At 44.3% G+C, this 19,634-nt stretch overlaps 1 protein-coding gene across 1 annotated transcript in view; it reads left to right on the top strand.

The window, feature by feature from the left end:
• The window catches only part of VWF (von Willebrand factor), a 249,131-nt gene that overhangs the window by 18,117 nt on the left and 211,380 nt on the right, over positions 1–19,634 (top strand). The window contains exon 6 of the mRNA XM_006128153.4: positions 8,635–8,759. Within this exon, the coding sequence (XP_006128215.2) occupies positions 8,635–8,759 (125 nt within the window). The remainder of the gene's footprint in view (positions 1–8,634; positions 8,760–19,634) is intronic.

Genomic DNA, 19,634 nt, shown 5'->3' on the forward strand with positions numbered 1-19,634 from the left:
CTGCACCACTACTGCTATGCCTGGCCCGAGCTTCCCAGAATGGTGTTCTGCAGCTGCCTGGCTGCTGCACTGGGATGGGGCTCTGCAGGAACAGGGCTCGCTGGGTCCTGCTGCCGCCCTGCCTGTTGCTGGACCAGTGAGTCCTGGATTTAAGAAGTTCAACCTGTAGTAGCTCCAGCTAGGTGGTATTTCCCTAGTTTTTTTTAATGAGAAGGTCATACAAGACATTATCAAAAGCCTTAGTAAATTAAAGATATCACATCTTTCACTTCCCCCTATTCACAAGACTTGTCACACTGGCAACAGCAAGGACAGACTCATGTTACTGAAACTAAAGGAGGAACTCCAACTGTTGGCAGCAGTAGAGGGTCCATTCTGCACAGGTACCCAGTTCTGATTCTATTCACTAAAGAGCAAGGGTGCATTGATACTTACAGTAAGTTAGCTCCTATTATGGAGCCATTTTCAAATTCGGCCATGGTTTGCAAATGAAATGTAATATGTTCGTCTCCTTCTGGCCACTTTCTAAAATCTGCTAGTTTCTTTGCTCAGAGAAGGCCCAGGTCATCAGTCTGCAGCCGGAAACCTCTTTCCCCCAGCACAGCCATCTGTTGAGGTCCTTACACTGGTCCCTCTAGCTACAGCAGCTGTACACCTGACAAGTACCAGTGAATTTTTATCCTCACAACAGTGCTGTGAGATAGGGAAGCACTGTCCCCATTTTGTAGATAGGGAACTGAGGCACAGGGAAGTCGAACTGATTTATGCAAGATCATGCAGTAATTCTGAGGTAGAAGAGGCAATTTGATTATGTCTCTCCTCAGATCTAGGCTAGAGCTTGAACGATGGGGCAATCGTGCAGTGATACTTGGTGGATGCTGTAGGAGAGGACTAAGCGTTGCCATTTGCAGTGCTGTGTGAAAAAGCTTATTTTACTTCATCCAAGCCAGGCCTATTAGCCCCTCTCTTTCAAGAGGGTGACTTTGTACAGAAGTATTTATCTGACATGAACTCTTGTTCCTGGCACTGAATATGGACAGCAATAGGAAACATGCATCTGGGAATCACTCCCCAGATAATGAACGCATTAGTAATAAAACACCACATTCGGCTACTTTTTGGACAAGGGCCTATTATTTGGAGTCTGCTTCAATCTGGAGTCTGAAAATTGACAGGCCACACTCTGCAGCCCTTAAGCTCCCAAGATGTGGGCTGTCTCATGCCATTGCCTCATAAGTATAAGGTGAATTAGAAAGTTACAGCAATGGTGAATGACAGCTAATGCTTCAAGCAGTGTTGAGAGGTTAACAATATTGTTTTATCAGATGTTCAGATGCAGCAGGGATACATTTGAACAATAACACAACTTTGTTTTTACAAAGGATTTCAAAGTTCATTCCAAACTTCAGTGAAGCAAATCTCCATGAAGTCCCTGTGAGGCATCGAGTCATTTTACAGATGAACCACAGAGAGGTTAAGTGACAGGCCCAAGATCACACAGGAAGTCTGTAGCACAGCCAGAAACAGAGCTGAGCTCTCCTGTACCTTATTAATACCCTCCTACCTGTTGAATTTATATGCAAGGGAAATGAAAGGAAAACCTGCTTAAATTTTCAGAACTGATTCGTGATTTTGGGTCCCCACCTTTAAATATTCTAAAGGGGCCTGACACGCATATAGCAGTTAGCCCCTACCCTCTAAAATGAGGGGCTGTGCAACTAGAACTCAAAAAGCCTTTCTTGCATACAACATGGCAATTTCTTTTTCCCATAGCAGACAGAAACATGAGGTCAGCAGCAGCTTAGCAATAAATACGCAGACAGTTAAGCTGAACATTGATAGCAAGAGTTCTAAGGTCATAAAATGTTCTGTTGATGTTTGCACTTGGAGCAAGAGCACTAGTTCCAGGTGGAAGTTGCTAAGTCACCCAGATTGTTTGGGTTGATTTTCAGAGGTTCCAGGAAACAGGTGTGTTCTGACCCTCTCCTTGCGATATAACAAGTAAATCTTGGCACATCTAATAAGCAGCTTCGACAATAGCCCTGAAAGAGACCCTGGGTTCTATTTTCTGACACGCGGACCATAATTTATACAGCATCCATGCTTACACACACACACACACACACACAGAGGGTGGGAATTTTTAAGTCACTCGGTGTTGGTTTAACTATTTCAATTGAAGTCAATGGAAGTGTTACCATTTTCTTTAATGAGTCTTGGGGTAGCTGTGTTAGTCTGTAACTTTAAAAAAGATGGGTAGTCTTGTGGCGCCTTAAAGACTAACAAAAATATTTATAGTACCTTGAGCTTTCAAGGGCAAAACCCACTTCCTCAGGCGAGCCACATGTGCCAGGTTCCTCAGTGCTCCTTACTCCTTCAATGTGAGGTGAGTTAGACCCCCACTGAGTGCTAGAAAATCCCACTTGTATCGTACAAAGGGCACTGGATGTGGGATTTTGATGCACTGTTAACTGAAAATTGTTCTCCCAGTGTCTTGGCAGTTTTTCTGAATGGCCAAGTGTCTGCCAAAGGCAATGAGATTGCATTAGAACAGGGAAGAGTGGCTTGAAAAACCTTTAAGTATTAGAGAATGTGCCAGGAATTGATGAAACTTCAGTACTGGCTGAAATCCGATTTGCAGTACCTCATTAAATGTATGAAAACTACTTGGTTCCACCAAGATATCTTTTAAAAGAAGAACTAAACGATAGGCTGCCAAACTGAAAAGAATTCTGTACAAACGAGCAGATAATGGTGTCCTACAGATAGGTTAAGAGTAGGAAACTATCCCTAAAGGTCCAGATAATCATCTTATCTATGTGCACAAGAAATTCCATGTTTTCTTTCGCTTCCTTGTTCTCCTTTAATTTTATATTTTATTTCCACTTCCCCCAGCAGTGTCCCCTCTCCTATACTCTCTTCATCCCCAAAGAGAGTGTAGTAGAATAACAGTGAGTTTTAGGTGGCTAACATGGCAATCTTAGGGCACGTTTACACTGCACAAGCTGCCTGGTATTTCGAAGTATTTTTCAAAATAACGGGTATGCCATTTTGGCATCCCAGTAATCCTCGTTTCATGAGGGTAAGGAATGCCTTGAAATAGCCCATTTTTTCAAAATTTGGCACTGTGTAGATGCACCAAATGTCAAAATAAGCTATTTTGAAATAGATTCAAAATAAGATATGCAATCTATGTAGTGCAAATTAAGTATCTTATTTCCAGTTTAGGGTGCTGTGTAGATGCACCCTTAGATTGCCGTGCTTATCTTAGGATGGAGCATTCTGTACATAGCAGGGATAGTTCTGTCACTCCATTTTTTGTATTCCTTACAAAGTATGTGAAGTATCTGAGAATCATCTAGCTCATGGATATTGATGCAAAGGGGAGGATGGTTTGTCATTACCTATCACCTCCAATGTACCAGATTGGCCATACAATGAGCTTACCTCACACACACCTCTGTTGGTGCTCAATGGGAGCTGGATGACCTTTTGTACCTTTTGAAAATCTCTGTTGTTTTTTCCAAAGGAAATTTTTGAACATAAAAATGGGACTGGCCCAGTTTCAAATATTTTAGAAGATAAAACAGATACAAGCATCCATGTGAGTGTTGGAAGTTAATGGATGAGCCACGCCAGGGCAAAGAAGAGCCTTGTGTAAGGGCTATTTTGACAGCTACTCATGTTTCATTACTTTGAGCTAGATTAGCCTGTTATTGCATCCAGTACCTTGATCTGGGTCACACCTGAGGCAAACAGTCTGGGTTGCCCAATTGCCTTGCACCTGCTGTTGTCATAGCTGTGCAAATTGCCATAGAATATAAATAGCATACTATAGAAGGCAGTGGAGAATCTGACTCCTCTGCTGTTCTTTCCTTCTCACATCCATTACCTTTTTCCTACTGGAAAACTAACTCAGTTTCAAATGTTTAGATACCTGCTTTACATGTTCAGGCATCTGTCAGGGTTGGTTGGTATACTTAATCCTGCCTCAGGGTAAGGGGGCTGGACTAGATGACCTCTCAATGTCCCCCACAGTCCTACATTTCTATAATTCTCCCTCACTAATCATCCATAGCCTCTGATTTGGTGAGCGGTGTTTTGCAAGCTGTTTTACCTGGACAGGCTCCCAACCTTCACTTGATGCAAAGAGGAGCAGCCGTTCACCTGCCTGGAGCCTCCTTGGTGGGATTCTGTGTGGATGCAGCAGTTTGTCCATGCTGTCCGGACTCTGCTCTGTAGTGTCTCTGTTCAGTCTTCCATCAGCTTCCTCCTTAAGACCTGTTTCCATCATGAGTCCCAAGAGGATTATGAGCTATTAGTGCGAGGCAACTTGTTTATGAGTTCTGTGTTCCTTGTTGCTTTTATTCCTTTCCCCCTTTTGTCCAGCATATGCAACTTGTCTACACACACTGTGCGCTTTGGGGCCAGGCCTGCACCTTTGTATTGGTAAATTACATCATACTGGCTGGTGCTGCCAGCTACCCTTGCACATTGCTGTGCTGCTACAAGACAGACAAAAATACCTGTTTCTCTAAATGAGGATGGCTGAAAGGGTTTGAAATGGAGGGTTGGATTTTGTTAAGCCAGACTCCCCCCCCCAGATGGCTGTGATGCCAATTAGGTAGGGACTGTCTGGAGAGCTCAATTGGCTATGCACAGCTCTAGCCTTCACAGTGACTGCTTGAGATTAGCGCTGATGAGGAAAAGATTGTATGACATTTGAGTGAGAGAAATTTATGGCTGCTGCTTGAATTAATTTTCCTTTGTGTCTGTTCACGGCCTCTTAACTGGTTATTCTGTATTGTTTATAATGAAATCATGCATGTCTTGCACTTAACATCTGGACACCAGAGTTGCATGTATTCTCCATGTCTTGTTACACCTTTTAACATGCTGTGCTAAAGAAGCATGTTAATGACTAGGGGATGGTTCTGATCCCAGCTGTGACTCTCCCAAGTTTATGCTTGAGCTCATGGTGCCTTTGATTCCCTTCCAAGTCTTTGTCTATGTATACAATAAACTTTTCAAGGGCAAGGAGTGCATTTCACAATGGGTCTGTCTATACTGTAATTACACATCCATAGCCAGCCAACTTGGGCTCACAGGCACGGGCTCTGGCTTCCTCCAGGCCTCAGTGGTGCTTATCTATAACCCCTAGGGTTGCCAGGTGTCCGGTTTTTGCCCAGTAATTGCGTCTTCTGTCTGGCAAAAAAAAAAAAAAACCAACAAAAAAACCAGAAAATTTTCTGTTTTTCTTGGACAGAAGGCCGGCGGGGACATTTTCCACCTACTGGCGGGAGTGGGGAGTGCGACTTTTTTTTTTTTTGCTCAACCAATTTTTTTCCCTGCCATGTTTAGGATTTTTTGTGAACGTATCTGGCAACCCTAATAATCCTCATTGCTCTGACTCTGACCCTGCCTCCACTTGCCCCCTTTCTCCAAGTCCCCACCCACCTCTTCCTGTCCCTGCTCCACTCCTAACCTACCTCTTCCTGCCCAGTTCCACTGCTCTTGAGTGTGCTCTGTCCCTCTTCTTGTGGCAGGCAGGAGACTCTGGGAAGGAGGAGTTGATCTGCAGAACTGCAAATGGGCATGAGGCACTGAGGGGAGGAGGGAGCTGACTGCTGGTGAGTGCTAAGCACTCATTAATATTTTCCATGGATGCTCCAGCCCTGAAGCACCCATGGAGCTAGTGCCTGTGCTTGTGGGGCTAGGGCTCTTTCATTGCTATGTAGGCTTCAGGGATTGGGCTGGAGACTGAGTTGTGGGACCCTCCCATCTTGCAGGGTCCTAAAGCCAAGGATCTAGCCTGAACCCAAGTATCTGCACTGCAATTAAACAGCCCCTTAGCCCAAGCTAGGTGTGTTTAATTGCGTTGTAGACATGCCCTCAGTGTTTTGGAGTTGGGACCTCAGTCTCAGTTGGGACTCTAGATGCTCCTGGGAATATGTAATTAATAATCAGCATAAGCAAAATATTTGGAACTTGTGGGGACTGTTTGAATAATATTTAATGAGCAGCTGAAAGCAAAGTCTTTTCTCTAATATCACCTGCGTGTGTGTGTGTGTGCGCATGTGAAAATGTACAGTAGTGTGGTTCAAGGTTGGGTTGATCTGTTGACTTTTTTCCTTGCTCTTTTCCCATTCGTCACGTAAAATCAGAACATTTATTTATTTGTTTGTTTGTTTGTTTGTTTAGTGTTTGTATCTGTGCTTCAAAGAATGTACAGACCTCCATTTGGGTTGACAGTTGGATCTTGTGGGAAGGGGAGATTAGAGTCATAGAGTTTGAAGCCAGAAGAGACCACCAGATCTCCTAGTCTGACTTTATGCACATCACAGGTCATCAAAGCCCATCCAGATACCACTGTACGGAGCCCAACATCCTGGTTTAGACCAAAGTCCTTAGGAGACCAGACATCTGTGTGCCACAGGCAGAGAATGCGTGGGACTGATGTATCCTGAGGGCCCTGCAATGGCAGGAAGCTGATTGGTTGGGATGATCCCATATGATCCTAGCAAGTGCCCTGCATGCTGCCCTGCAAGCAAACCTGCTGACAAAGTCCAAAAAACCTCACTGTCTATGCAACTTTGATCTGGTGAAAAATTCCTTCCTGACCCCCAAAAGGGTGATAATTTATATCCTGAACACGTGGGTGAGACTCAGCAGCCATGCTGCTGAGAGAGAAAATTTCCTGGTGAGGGGAGGAAATGTCCTTCCTCACCCCTGAATGTTCCTGGCCAGAGCATGAGACTTAGGCATGTAAGACATAGGACTGAAATGCATCCCCAATGAACTCATTCCCATCCTCATGGACAGCTCTGTCCCATCAAAGCTAATTCACTTTGCGCCCACTGTTCCAAACCCTCACTCCTCTGAGACTAGAAAACTTCTAATTTTCAGCCTGATTGATTCATGACCAGCTTATATCCATTTGCTTTTTTATTAACGTTTTTGTTGGATTTGAACAGCTCTTCTCCCTTCCTGGTGTATACCTACTCTGACATATTTACAGAGAGCAATCCCCTTTCCTCTCAGCCTTCGCTGCTTGCCATTCCCAGTGGGGCATACTGGACATATGTTGCTTAATGTGACTCAGCAGTGCGCTGGTCCCCAAAACACAGAGAAGCATGTATTTGCCCAGTACAGAATAGGAAAGTGACTTCCCGAGACACCCCTCCTGCCAGTCCACTAGTAAGTGTTGCTGGGCACAAACATTCAAAATGTGTGAAAGGCCTGAAGAATCATTGCATTAAAAATCATGAGACATTAAATAATAATTGTTGGGATCACATTTTCAAGCTTGTTTTCTTCACTCATGTGGTTTTTAACCTGACTTAAAGAAATGATTGAAGTTCTCACAGCTTTACCTGACCCTAAGGCTACGGCTACATTGTGCATTCTTGCGCAAGAAGATATGGAAATGAGTCATCACCATGCCTTATTTGCATATCTAATGAGTCACCATTTTGCACAAGGGGCTTTTGAGCAAGAAGGAGCAGTCTACACTGCTCCTTCTCGTGCAAAAAAACCCCCCTTGCACAAGAGCCATTAAGCGGCAGAACAGCTTCTGCACAAGAGGGGGTTTTTGTGCAAGAAGGAGCAATGTAGACTGCTCCTTCTTGTGCAAAAGCCCCTTGCACGAAAATGGTGGCTCATTAGATATCACCGCGCCTCATTTGCATATCTTCTTGTGCAAGAATGTGCAATGTAGACGTAGCCTAAGAGTTGGACCTTAAGAAAACATCAAACATCACAACAGTAGTCAAGAGCTGGCAACACTATCTGGAGAGAAAGATGGGTTCCCCTCATGTCTGGAAGATGGAGAAGCAAAGAATGATGAAGGCATGAAATAAATCCCTTCTTCAACAAGAGGGAATGGAAAGAGAGGGGATGTAGCTTCCTCTTCCTAGTAACTAGCTGGATCTAACTCCCCACAGCCCTGTGCAATCATGCTAATGCAAAGTGGGTGTCACATTCTGTCAAATCAAAACAATAATGTTTTCACACAGGCGGACTTACCTGCTCATGATACCACATAGCAGTGAGAATCAGGTCCAATAAATGCAGTAACCCTTCTAAGGGCAACGACCCAAAAGAATTATAGGATGTGAAAGCTTAAAAAAAAAAGTTGCAGATGGGGAAAAATTGAGCTGCTGTCAGGAATGTTTCAATCTCAGAAGAGTGGACGGTGATTTAATTATTTTGTTTCAATCTCTGTTTTTTTATTATTTGTATTAAAAAACAACAACCCAGAAAAAACACCCCAGCGCACTTAGGCACCAAGCAGAGTTTATCTGACCAGCAAATAACATTCTAGAATGTAGTTAAATAATTAATCTCTTCCTGTAGAACAATGATGGGAACTGCAGCCATTAGCACTTATCTGCCTTGTCTGTTTGTTAGATGGGGAGGCGATTCTAATCCAGAAGGACTCCATGCTGGATTCAGCCCTGGTTGCTCTGGGTAGTTTTCCGTAAACAATAGGTTACTTGGAAAGGGAATGCTTTAACATCATAGATTTGATCAAAAACACAGTTCATGAGCATCTCAAATTCACAAAGTCTGTGCTGTTCTTGTGTTACTCAAGCCCCTAAACACCCATCTCCTCCCCTTTTTCATGATTCCCAGGGACCCTGGTCAAAAACAGCTATGATTTTGCTAATTCCTGGGCATTGCACAGTGAAGATAAGCGATGTAAAAGAGTCCCTGCTCCAAGCAACACCTGCAATATTTCATCCGAATTTGCTGACAAGGTGAGTGCTATACCAATGTACAGTGTGCTCCCATTGAAGCTGGTAATAGTTTTATTCCAGGGGACCCTCTTGGTTAGGTCACAAATTCTGCAAAGTCTGGATTATCTTCATCTCCCATTAACTTCAAGGGTGGTTTCAGGTGCTTAGCTCCATATGTGATTGCCCTAATAGCCACTCTTTATGTGGATGGAGCTACATACTCGCTCAGGCTTTTGTCTAAGGGCTTGGCTATGCTACAAAGGGTTAGTTACCCCATCTTCCCAACAGCTGGTTGCTGTGTTGGTGGGAGATGCTCTTCTGATGCCATGTGAATATGGGGAGGATTGAGGGTGGTAAAGCTATATCACCCCGGCGTGATGTACTTTTACTGAAGTAAGTGTATAGTGTAGACCTGGCTTAAGAAGAATATTTCAATGGTCAGGGGCTTACCCAGAGATTTACTCTCCCACAATTTTTACTTCATGTCTCTGGGTATATGTACGCAGCAAATAGCCACCTACAGCTGTCCCAGGCAGCCACCTTAAGCTCTCAGGGCTTGGGATGCAGGGCTGTTTCATGTCTGTATAGACTTCTGGGCTCAGGCAGGAGCAAAGGCTTTAGGACCCTGTGAGGTGGGAGGGCCCTAGACCTTGCATTCTAGCCAAAGCCAGGATGTCTATGCTGCAGATCAAACAGTCCCAGCCTTGTAGGGTTGCCAGGTGTCTGGTTTTCACCCGGACAGTTTGGTATTCGGATCTCCTGTCTGGTTAAAAAACATCAGAAAATACCTGACATGTGAAACATCTGGTATTTCCTGTTTGCCTCGGATGGAAGCCCGGTGGGGACAATTTTCCCCTGCCGCATCTCGCGAGGGCAGGGGAGGGAGGACCGTGGGGCCATTTAAAGGCGCAGTGCCCCACCCTTTTTTTTTTGCTTAACAACTTTGGTCTCCCCCCTTTTATTTTCTCAACAGAATTTTTTCCCAGTGTTTTTTTGGGGGAAGGGGGATGTCGGTATTTTTTGTTAAACCATCTGGAAACCCTACAGCCTTGCAAGCCCAAATTGGCTGATGTGGGCCATCTGGGGGTGTCTAGTTGCTGCATAGCACTACCCTCTGTGGCTTAGTTCCTCCCTGTAAAATGGGAGTCATAGCACTTTGCTACTTCACAGCAGGATAGATTCACTAAAAATAATGAAGCGCTCAGATACTGTGGAGATGATGGGACATAACTTAACTTTGGTTGTATAAAGTTTTACAAAACCAATGGAAATATTTGTGTAGTTTTTTTAAATACCAATGGGGGCAGTTTCCTTTATAGAAAAGACCCCCTGGAGCTACTAGTAGCTCAGTCATTGCAGGAGCATTGGGTTAGTGCTCCTGAGGCTAAAACAGATTAGAAATACACATGCAAATTCCTACTCTGACTTTTTTTTTAAAGCTGTGGGAGATGCAAAATGCAAACAGCAATAACTCTAGCCACTAAAGGAAGGGTTTTCAATAAATGACAGTCCAAGAGCCTCTAATGGCCTGCACAGCCGCTCTGGACAGTCGGCCAGTCAAGTGGTGCTGGCTTTCCTCTTTTTCCAAGCTGCTAGACTTTGTTAAAAGAAGCTAAAACTAAAGCTGGATGATTTTCAGACCAATAATGTATTCAGCAAAAATGCTCTCTTGATCAAGGTGAAACAATTCACGAATAGGACACACATTTGTCAAAAAATACAATGGTTCCAGCCAAGATATATTTTGTAGGACAGGTGTGCAGAGGAGACCTCCCTGAACAGTTGTTAGCCCAGGGATTAGGGAGATCACCTGGGATGTGGCCTGAGTTTAAATCTCTGGGGAGTTTATTTTGGCTTCTTAGTAGGTGGGAATCTTTCTTACCTATGGAACTAAAGCTCTAAGGGTATGTCTACACTACCCCCCCTGTCAGGGGTTCTGTCTGGGGTCCACACCCCACTGTGCCTCAGTGCCCCCTGACTGTCCTCATCTAGCCCCTTGCAGGGCAAGTTAGTGTCTGTATGGGATGCTCATCATAGGCATTTGGGATTATCTCCACGGCCCGCTTACCTACACCAGGCTGTGATCTGCCTCCAAGCCCGGGCCTTGCCTCCGTCCCCTAGTCAGGGTAGCCATAGCTGGCCTTCTCCCAGCCCTTGCTGGCTATCCCCAGCAGGTCTCCCTCCTGGGAGCTCCTGCTTCCACCACATTCAGCCCCTCACTAGCCTCTCTCTCCTCCCCCTTGAGCAACCTGGGCTTCTCTATATATACGTGCCAGCTGTGCTCATACTCGCCCTAATGGGTTCAGCTGGCTTCTACCAGCCACTCGTGCAGTCCTGGATCTTTGCCAGCTGGGCTCTCTCTAGTCCTAACTAGCTCCCGCTGGTCTCCTTTCTGCTAGCCCTGGCTCCCGGCCGGAGTCCTGGTGTTAAAGGGCCAGTGCAGGGCTGGCGCCCTGTCACATCCCCTAATTCAAACTAGGGGGGGTAATGTAGTCATACGGAGTTTCAAATGAAGCCCGGGATTTGAATTTCCCGGGCTTCATTTGCATGAAGCCGGCCGGCGCCATTTTTAAATGCCGGCTAGGTCGGACCCCGTGCCGCGCGGCTACACGCGGCACGGACTAGCTAGTTCGGATTAGGCTTCTATTCCGAACTAGCTGTACACCTCATGGAATGAGCACTCACTCACAGATGCTCTCACGTCAATATGGACTGCACCCCTGCGTATGCACTCCCCCATTTCCCCTCTTTAACAGAGGCCCAATAAAGACACTGAGCAGCAAAGTAAAACTCATTGCCATGGCCCCCAGCTTGCCTCACCACCCTTGGTCCCCCATCCTGCACAGGATGGCGCAATACCACCTAATCACGCTCCCATGCAATCCAAACATCTTATACCAACCAGAAACCATGTCTCTTCACCTTCAATTCCAGAGATTTCACCTCAAGATGTTGTACCTCACTGGTTCATGGGCACAGAACTTCAGTGCTCCAAACAGGTGGATACATCTTATTATAAAGCAGAGCTCCTTCAAAAAAAAATCAACATATATATTAACAAAGGGAACCCGTTTCACCCACTGGGTGACCTCGCCTAATATACACAGCAATATGCTCCACTCCCACCTAGTTAGAATACTTACTACATCTTAGACGACACCATAGTCTTTGCACATCCCATAACCAAACAACTTCTAAAAGGTCTAAAGTCTGTATACCCAAACATTGTGAACCTACACAACCATGGGATCCACACATGCCATTAACAGTGAGATGGCGGCGCTCATGCCTAGTGACCTTTTAGTACTTTTTTTGTTTGACAAACTCTCTATGTGGCTACACTCAAAATTCTTACTAAAGGTGCTCTCCACTTTGCACCTCAACCAGACGATACTCTTACCGTTATTTTTATTTATTTACTTATTTGCTTGTTTCTTTTCAAAAACCTCATGTTAATGCCTTTGAAGATCAGATGCACACACTAGATGTCAGAAGGACACTTTCCCTCTATATCAATTCAGCCATCTTTTCAGGTTGTCTTCGCAAATTTCCATCTCCATTGCAGATCACAGCAACCAAAATAGCATAACGTCACAACGATGGTCACATTTGATTTCTGGCTGCATTTCTACATGCCTACTAGATTAGCAAAAGCTGTGATACAAAGGGCTTACTTACCTGATCCGAAGTCCCTACCTCCATACAATGTGCTGCTTTGTAGCCAGCCTAATGTGGAGCACCCCCAGAGACACCTCTCGAAGAAGAAGAGCTTACTCGCCTTCCAGTAACTGATATTCTTCGAGATGAGCGTCCCTCGGGGTGCTCCAATACTGTCCCTTCCTCCTCTCTACTTCGGAAAATCTTAATATCAAGACATCAGACATCCTCACCGGCTTCCAGATAGAGAAGGAACTGTAGGGAAGGGGAGCCACGCATGCATGATGGCACCAGGGAGGCCCGCACGTGCTGTGCACCGCACATGCGCGGCCCCAGAGCACTGCTAGGAAAAACTCCATCGAGAGGCACTGGGACGCTCAACACCTAATGTGGAACACCCCTAGGGACGCTCATCTCGAAGAACATCAGTTATTGGAAGGTGAGTAACCTCCTCTTTCATGGGCATAATCCACTTCTTAAGATGACTGGGGTGTTGGAAGTCCAGATCTATGAATAAATAAGGGAAGGAAGAAGGTGGGGGGAGAAAGAAAAAAAATGGAAGGGGGGAAGAAAAAAAGACAGGGAGTAGATAAGTTTCAGAGGGATAGCAGAGTGAGTCTGTAACAGGAAAAACTTAAAAAACAACAATTAGTCTAGTTGTTATTGTTTTTTAAGTTTTTCCTGTTACAGACTAATTTGGCTACCCCTCTGAAGCTTTAGAATTTACAGCTGCTTATATATAAATCACATTAAATATTGTAGCTTTGCAAGATAACATTTGCTTTACTGGCCAGTGAAATGAACTCTCCCATTCTGTGAATTCCCAAGCCCACAGCATTTAACAAACATTGGCTTAATTTATTCAGAGCTATGAATAAACGTTGTACTATTAATAGATGTCCTGCTAAAGTGAGGGCTTGATGAAGAATTCTGATCCTTTCAATCAAGAAACAGATTCCTTTGTTTGCTAGCTTCAGCTTCAGGAATGCAAATCTCCCCCGTCTCTCAGCCCCTTTGGATCTGAGGGAGTCAGCTGGCAACAGAGGAAAACAATAGCTTTGGTTCATTTTATTGCTCTCCCCCCATCTACATCTGGAGTTCTTCTTGTCCTTTCTTCCCCCACAAGTTGCTGTTCCAAACCACGTGTCTGTAGAGATGCCTCACAATTTAATTTAACAAACTCTTTGAAAGTTGAGCAACGTTATGGGCCTGATCCAGAGGCGAAACTGTAGCTCTTGCATTGACTTCAATAAGGGCTTGGCGCTAAGTATGACAAAAAGTGGAGCCCTGAAAACAGGTTTGAAAAAAAAAGTTGCCTAGCGACAGATTACTCATGACAAGATGAAGAGTCTGACCCGGAATCTGTTTGGCTCGAGGGCTAGAAAGAGAAGCTGGGGAGGAGAGTTCCTTCTGCTTTCCATATCTCTCCTGCTCTGGCTAGCGAGGGGAGCACTGCCCCCACAGGAGAAGCTGAAACGAGAGGGCCTAACCTTTCCTGCCAGTGTGTGAAACAGCAACTGTCATAGGGTTGCCAGGTGTCCGGTATTCACCCGGACAGTCCAGTATTTGCGGGCTCTGGTAAAAAAACCCAGGAAATACCAGACATGTGAATTGTCCAATATTTCCTGTTTCCCTGGGACGGAAGCCTGGAGGGGACAGTTTTCCCCTGCCGCATTGGGCGGGAGAGTGAGGAGCGTGGCAGAGGCATAGTGAAGCGGGGGCAGGAAGGGTCACTTGCCAGGTGCCATGCTAGGGGAGCACTGGGCTGGGGTAGGAGCGGAGCACACGCTACTCTGGCCCACATGACCAGCAGAGACCCGGGAGCTGGCCACATGATGCCTCCCTCTACACCAGCTGTGGCCAACCCACGGCACCTGCCCCCCAAAAGTGCGGCTTGTGAAGCCGCTCCTGCGCCTCCCCACAACCTCCCCCTGGCGGCTACCCCCGGCTTCCCTGTTCTTACGGGATGGAGCTGCGGGGTTTTAAAAATGGCATCCATCTTAAAGGGGGAGCCTCCTTTAAAATATATATATATTTTTTTGCTTAACAACTTTGGTCTCCCCCCTTTTTTTTCCTTGACAGAATTTTTTCCCGTTGTTGTTTTTTTGGAGGGGAGGTGAAGTTCAGTATTTTTTGCTAAACCATCTGGCAACCCTAGCAACTGATGTGGGGAGAAGACAACCCTCTGTCTCCTCTCCTCCAAATGAAGGTCGGTCCTATTGCTAGCTATCCCTTGCCTCTCCAGAGAGACAATCCCGTCCCCTCTCCATCTCCTTGCACATATACCTGCTTTGTATATTTTTGCATAAAATCTCTGTCTTGACATGACTTTAAATTGGGTAATTTCCTGCATCTTGCAGTGTTTCATGGAAGATTTCCCCACAAATCCCTATCTTGACCTGTCTTGTGCATCTGGATGGGTTCTCCAGATGCAGAAAATACGTTCACCATAGTGCTAGAAAAGCTAGATGGGAAGCACCAGCAGTATGCTCGCTCTACCTGCGCACGCTTTTGCTTGGATAGATACAGCCCTGCTGGGGACTTGAACTCCCTTCAGATATATGGATTCCCTGGTGTCCATTCTCTTCCCTGTGCTGCAGGACAAGAGGATGCAACACTGCATCATGTCATAAAACCCAGACCTCTGATGACTGCTTCTAAAACTGGCTCTCTGCCCAGCTTCTCTTCATCTGCTTTTATCACTATATGGGGGAAAAGGATGATCTCAGTTACCTAGAAAATGAAGTACCATTTCAGTGTGATGATGACCTATCAGCTGACTCTAGGGTTGGATAAGTAAATGAGATCACAGGCTGAGGTTAATTCAGACACTTTCTTATGATTAAATTCATTTCCAAGCAATTGTTAAGGCAGAAGAAAACATAATGTCTCCCCTCTGATATTGTTTGGTGTCCAAGGAAAGTTTGTCTTGTAACTGTGCTCAATGATCTTGCTTGCTCCTACACTGCTTACAGTTTGCAGTATGTGTGCATTTGACTAACTGTTCTTAATTATGATCTGTGACCATGTTAATGGCTTGGAGCACACAGATCCTTCCTAAACCGGATTTTAGCCTGGTTACAGGAATCATCAGTAGCAGTTCACTCTTATCACCTCAAGGTGTGTAGTAAATTGAATCAAAGAACCACATTTACCCGTGCCACCTGAGTCAGTAATATTTACAGTTTAGCTATGAGAGCTGAGCAAAAATTGTAATTTCTGTCCTGCCAAAAATTTAAACATTTTCTGTCAAATTCATTTAAAGAGAAAATTCTCAACCTGCACTCACAGACTCTCACAAGAGAAAATTATCTTGATTTATGTTTGTTGCATATGCTCTGCACTGTATTGTCCCAGATTTTTGACAGTTCCTGCCTCTTAAAAAGCTAGACCTATGTGAGACCAGACAATTTTGGGAAAACCCAGAGTGGGCATTTACAAAGGTGTCTTTTTTAAAACAATTTTTGATTAAGAGCTCACTGCTTTGGGAGCTGAAGAAAGCATGGGGACTTAGGAAGGATGAAATGAAGAGGGAATGATGGGTTGGCAGATTGGGTAAGGAGACCATCCCATAGGTGGTGGGCATAAGGCGAGGTCATGGGAAAAGGAATTGGAGGGACACTGAGGATGACATGGCTGGAAGGGGGGGGTGGAATGTTGGAGGAGACAAGGTCTGGGAGAGTCTGATCTTTGGAAATGAGGCTCGGGAGCTTTTACAATAACTAGATTTTGGCACCACTATTCTGTGTTTGTACCGTGCCTAGTAGGGATGTTAAATATCCCTTAATTGAATAGTTGAGTAACCTCGATTAGTTGACTATTCTATAGTCCCCGGGGACGGGGCTGGCAGCCACTGTATCAGAGGCAGCAGTGCAGAGTGTCAGGTGGGAGCTGGTCTATGTGGGGAGCCAGTTTAAAAAATAGCTCCCCTTGAGGGCTGGATGCCTGTTGCCCTGTGCTGCTGCCTCTGCTATAGAGGCACCAGTATGGGGTGGCAGCAGCTCCTGTCTAAGGCAGGTCTGAGCTCCTGGACCTGGCATGAGCTGGAATAGAGCCAGGCTGCCTGCCTGCCTCCTAATACACTTTAAATGCAGAGCTGCAGCAGGAGTAGGTTCTGGACCCAGTGCAAGCCAGAACTGAGCTGAGCTGCTGGCCAGCCTGCTAAAAAATATGTGTGGTCTACAGCATTAACCTATAAGCTTTTGCTTATCGGTTAATCGGTTAATTGAGTATACTATTACATGCCTAGTGCCTACCACAATAGGGCTCTATTCTTATATGGTCATTTGCAACTGCTGTACTAAACATCATCATCACAGTTACCTTATGCCTGGCTCACAATGGTCCCTAATCCTATCATATTGCTTTTTTTTTTTTTAAAGGAGCTATTACACTTGACATAAAATTCAGCCCTAATGTAACACAGTAAGAAGTTACATCCCCTTTTGCACCAGTGTTCAGTTTGGGTCCTTTATCTTAAGAGTTGTCTTGTGTTTCCCTTGATATAATTATAAGTGATTAGACCTGTGTTTACAGACAAAACCAGACTGTTTTAAAATGGAATGCCCCAACACAGCTGTATTTGTAAAACAGATGGATCAAAGAACAGTTTTTACAACAATACTCTTGCAGGGGAATATCTCTGCTTTTTAGAGTGGTCAAAGGTTGTTTTACATTCTTTAATGTGAGCCTCACTTTTAAGATTTTACCTTCCATTAGAAATAGTACACCAAGGATATCTTGCATGATGGCTTTGTCTATTGTTAGAGTATTATAGTTATACATAAAGTCTTAGTAACCAGACATAAAAGTGACATTTTAGGGCCCAAATTTTTCCCATTGAAATCAGTGATGATTTTCCATTGACTTCAAGGGAACCACAGCCAATGCACAAGGCTGAGTATTCTCTGCACACAGCAAAGAGAGCCAATGTTGCAGGCTCCTTGTTTAGGTCCTGGAAGGCAAGTAGAGAGGGGTGGAGCTTGTGGGCCTGGGTTTTCCTCTCATTTACAGTGGTATAAAGTAAGACTAACTTCGGTGAAGTCATTGAGTTATACCAGTGTAAGAGAGAGCCAGAGCCACTGTCACATACAAGTGTCTATAGTTTGTGGGAGAAGGCTTGGCTGAGTGTGGCAAGTTGTATATGATTTATAGTATACCCAAATGTGTACAAGGTACCTAGCATAACACAGAAAGACAGGTTTCTGCTTCAGAAAGCTTACAAGCAGCCAGACCTCCTTAACATTTTTTTATTTGATAGAAAATAGGGTTGCTAACCCTCCAGGATTGGTTGGGAGTCTCCCAGAATCGGCATCAATCTCCAGATGAGTACTGAAAGCAAGCCATACAAATAACAGGGGGAACTGATTAATGCCAGAATTTTCAAGTGAATTGATTTGGGTCTCCAAAGTGATTGGAGTTCTGGGTGCCCAGAACCTTTGAAAAACAGAGGAAGTTGTGTGTCTTGGCACTTCTGAAAATGAGGCCTTTGGCATCTCACACTGAGCACCCAGAATCAGTGGCCACCTTTTAAAATATATCTGAAACTAATTAAGGATAGCACGGAAAACAATGAGACTGATTATCTGTGGTGTGCTGTGAAATGTACAAAACAAATACACTGTGTTTTTTTTTTTTTAATTTAACAATGACCCGTTAAACATCTACAGCGCTTAAGCTCCAATATTCTACAGCACAACCTTGTACAAGGCCATCATAGAAATGTAACTTGGTTAATTTTGGGATCCAAATTTAAACATAACCCCAACTACACATCTAAAATGATGGCATAATCTCAAGTGTATATATAAATATACATGCAAATAAAATGATGGGGTCTAAATTATCTGTTAAGATCTCAAGAAAGATATATCAGAGTCATTGTGGATATTTCTCTGAAAACATGTATTCAGTGTGTAGCCGCAGTCAAAAAAGTGAACAGAATATTGGGAATCATTAAGAAAGGGATAGGGAATAAGACAGAAAATACCATATTGCCTCTATATAAATCCATGATGCGCCCATATCTTGAATACTGTGTGCAGACGTGGTCATCCCATCTAACAAAAATTTAGTGGAACTGGAAAAGGCCTTTTCCCCCCCTACTCCCCCCCCCAAAAAAGATTAGAGGTATGGAATGAGGAGCTATTAATAAGACTGAGACTTTCCAGTTTGGAAGAGAGATGGCTAAGGGGAGGATATGATAGAGATCTATAAAATCACGACTGGTGTGGATATAGTAAACAAGGAAGTGTTATTTACTCCTTTTCCTAACACAAGAACTAGGTGTCACGAAATACACACTAGGTTTAAAACAAACAAAAGTAAATATTTTTTTACACATTATGCACATTTTGTGAAATTCCCTGCCAGAGAATGTTGTGAAGGGCAAGACTTTAACAGGTTCACAAAAGAACTAGATAAATTCATGAAGGATAGGTCCATCAATGGCTATTAGCTAGGCTGGGCTGCAGTGTTCCCTGTAAATTGAGCCCTTGGGTGGCCACCCAAGAGAGATACAGATGCCACCCAGCTGATTAGCACAGTGCCCACAGCAGGCAATAAATATTGCTACTGGTGGTGCACATCCACACATGCTTTAGTGTACATAACAAAATGTATTCCGTCCAGAGATGGAAAAAATTAGAGGGAACATTGATGGGTAGGGATAGTGTCTGTTTGCCAGAAGCTGCAAAATGGCCAACAGGGGATGAGTCACTTGATAATTATTTGTTCTGTTCATTCCCTTGATGGCACTTGGTATTGGCCACCGTCTGATTACTGAGCTAGATGGACCTTTGGTCTGACCCAATATGCCTATTCGTATGTTCAAACTTCTGTAGCCTTGAGGGTTGTTTAGAATCCAAATAGGGTTCTTTTCTACATTTTGTAGCCAGCTGAACATTACCCCACTAACCGAATCTTTCTGAAACTGGAAGGAGGGGATTTAAAATCCAGGTCAAAATGTGATGGCTTGATCCCATCTCCAATCATAAGTAATTTATCAACAAATTAAATCAGTGGCCTTTTAAATTTCTCATGGAACAATACTATCACCTCTTTCCACTGACCTACATCCAAAGAGAAAATAATGTTTATGTTATTAAGCTGAGGGTTAAATAACAGAGTAGTGAAATGACCAGTGTGTCCTACTGCTGGAAGATGTCAGTGGAAATAATCTGAAATGTCATTTTGGCAAAATATGCTATTTTGTGTTGCTGAAATGTTTTATGGGGACAG

Source organism: Pelodiscus sinensis, chromosome 1, assembly GCF_049634645.1.
Source record: "Pelodiscus sinensis isolate JC-2024 chromosome 1, ASM4963464v1, whole genome shotgun sequence".
NCBI lineage: Eukaryota > Metazoa > Chordata > Testudines > Trionychidae > Pelodiscus > Pelodiscus sinensis.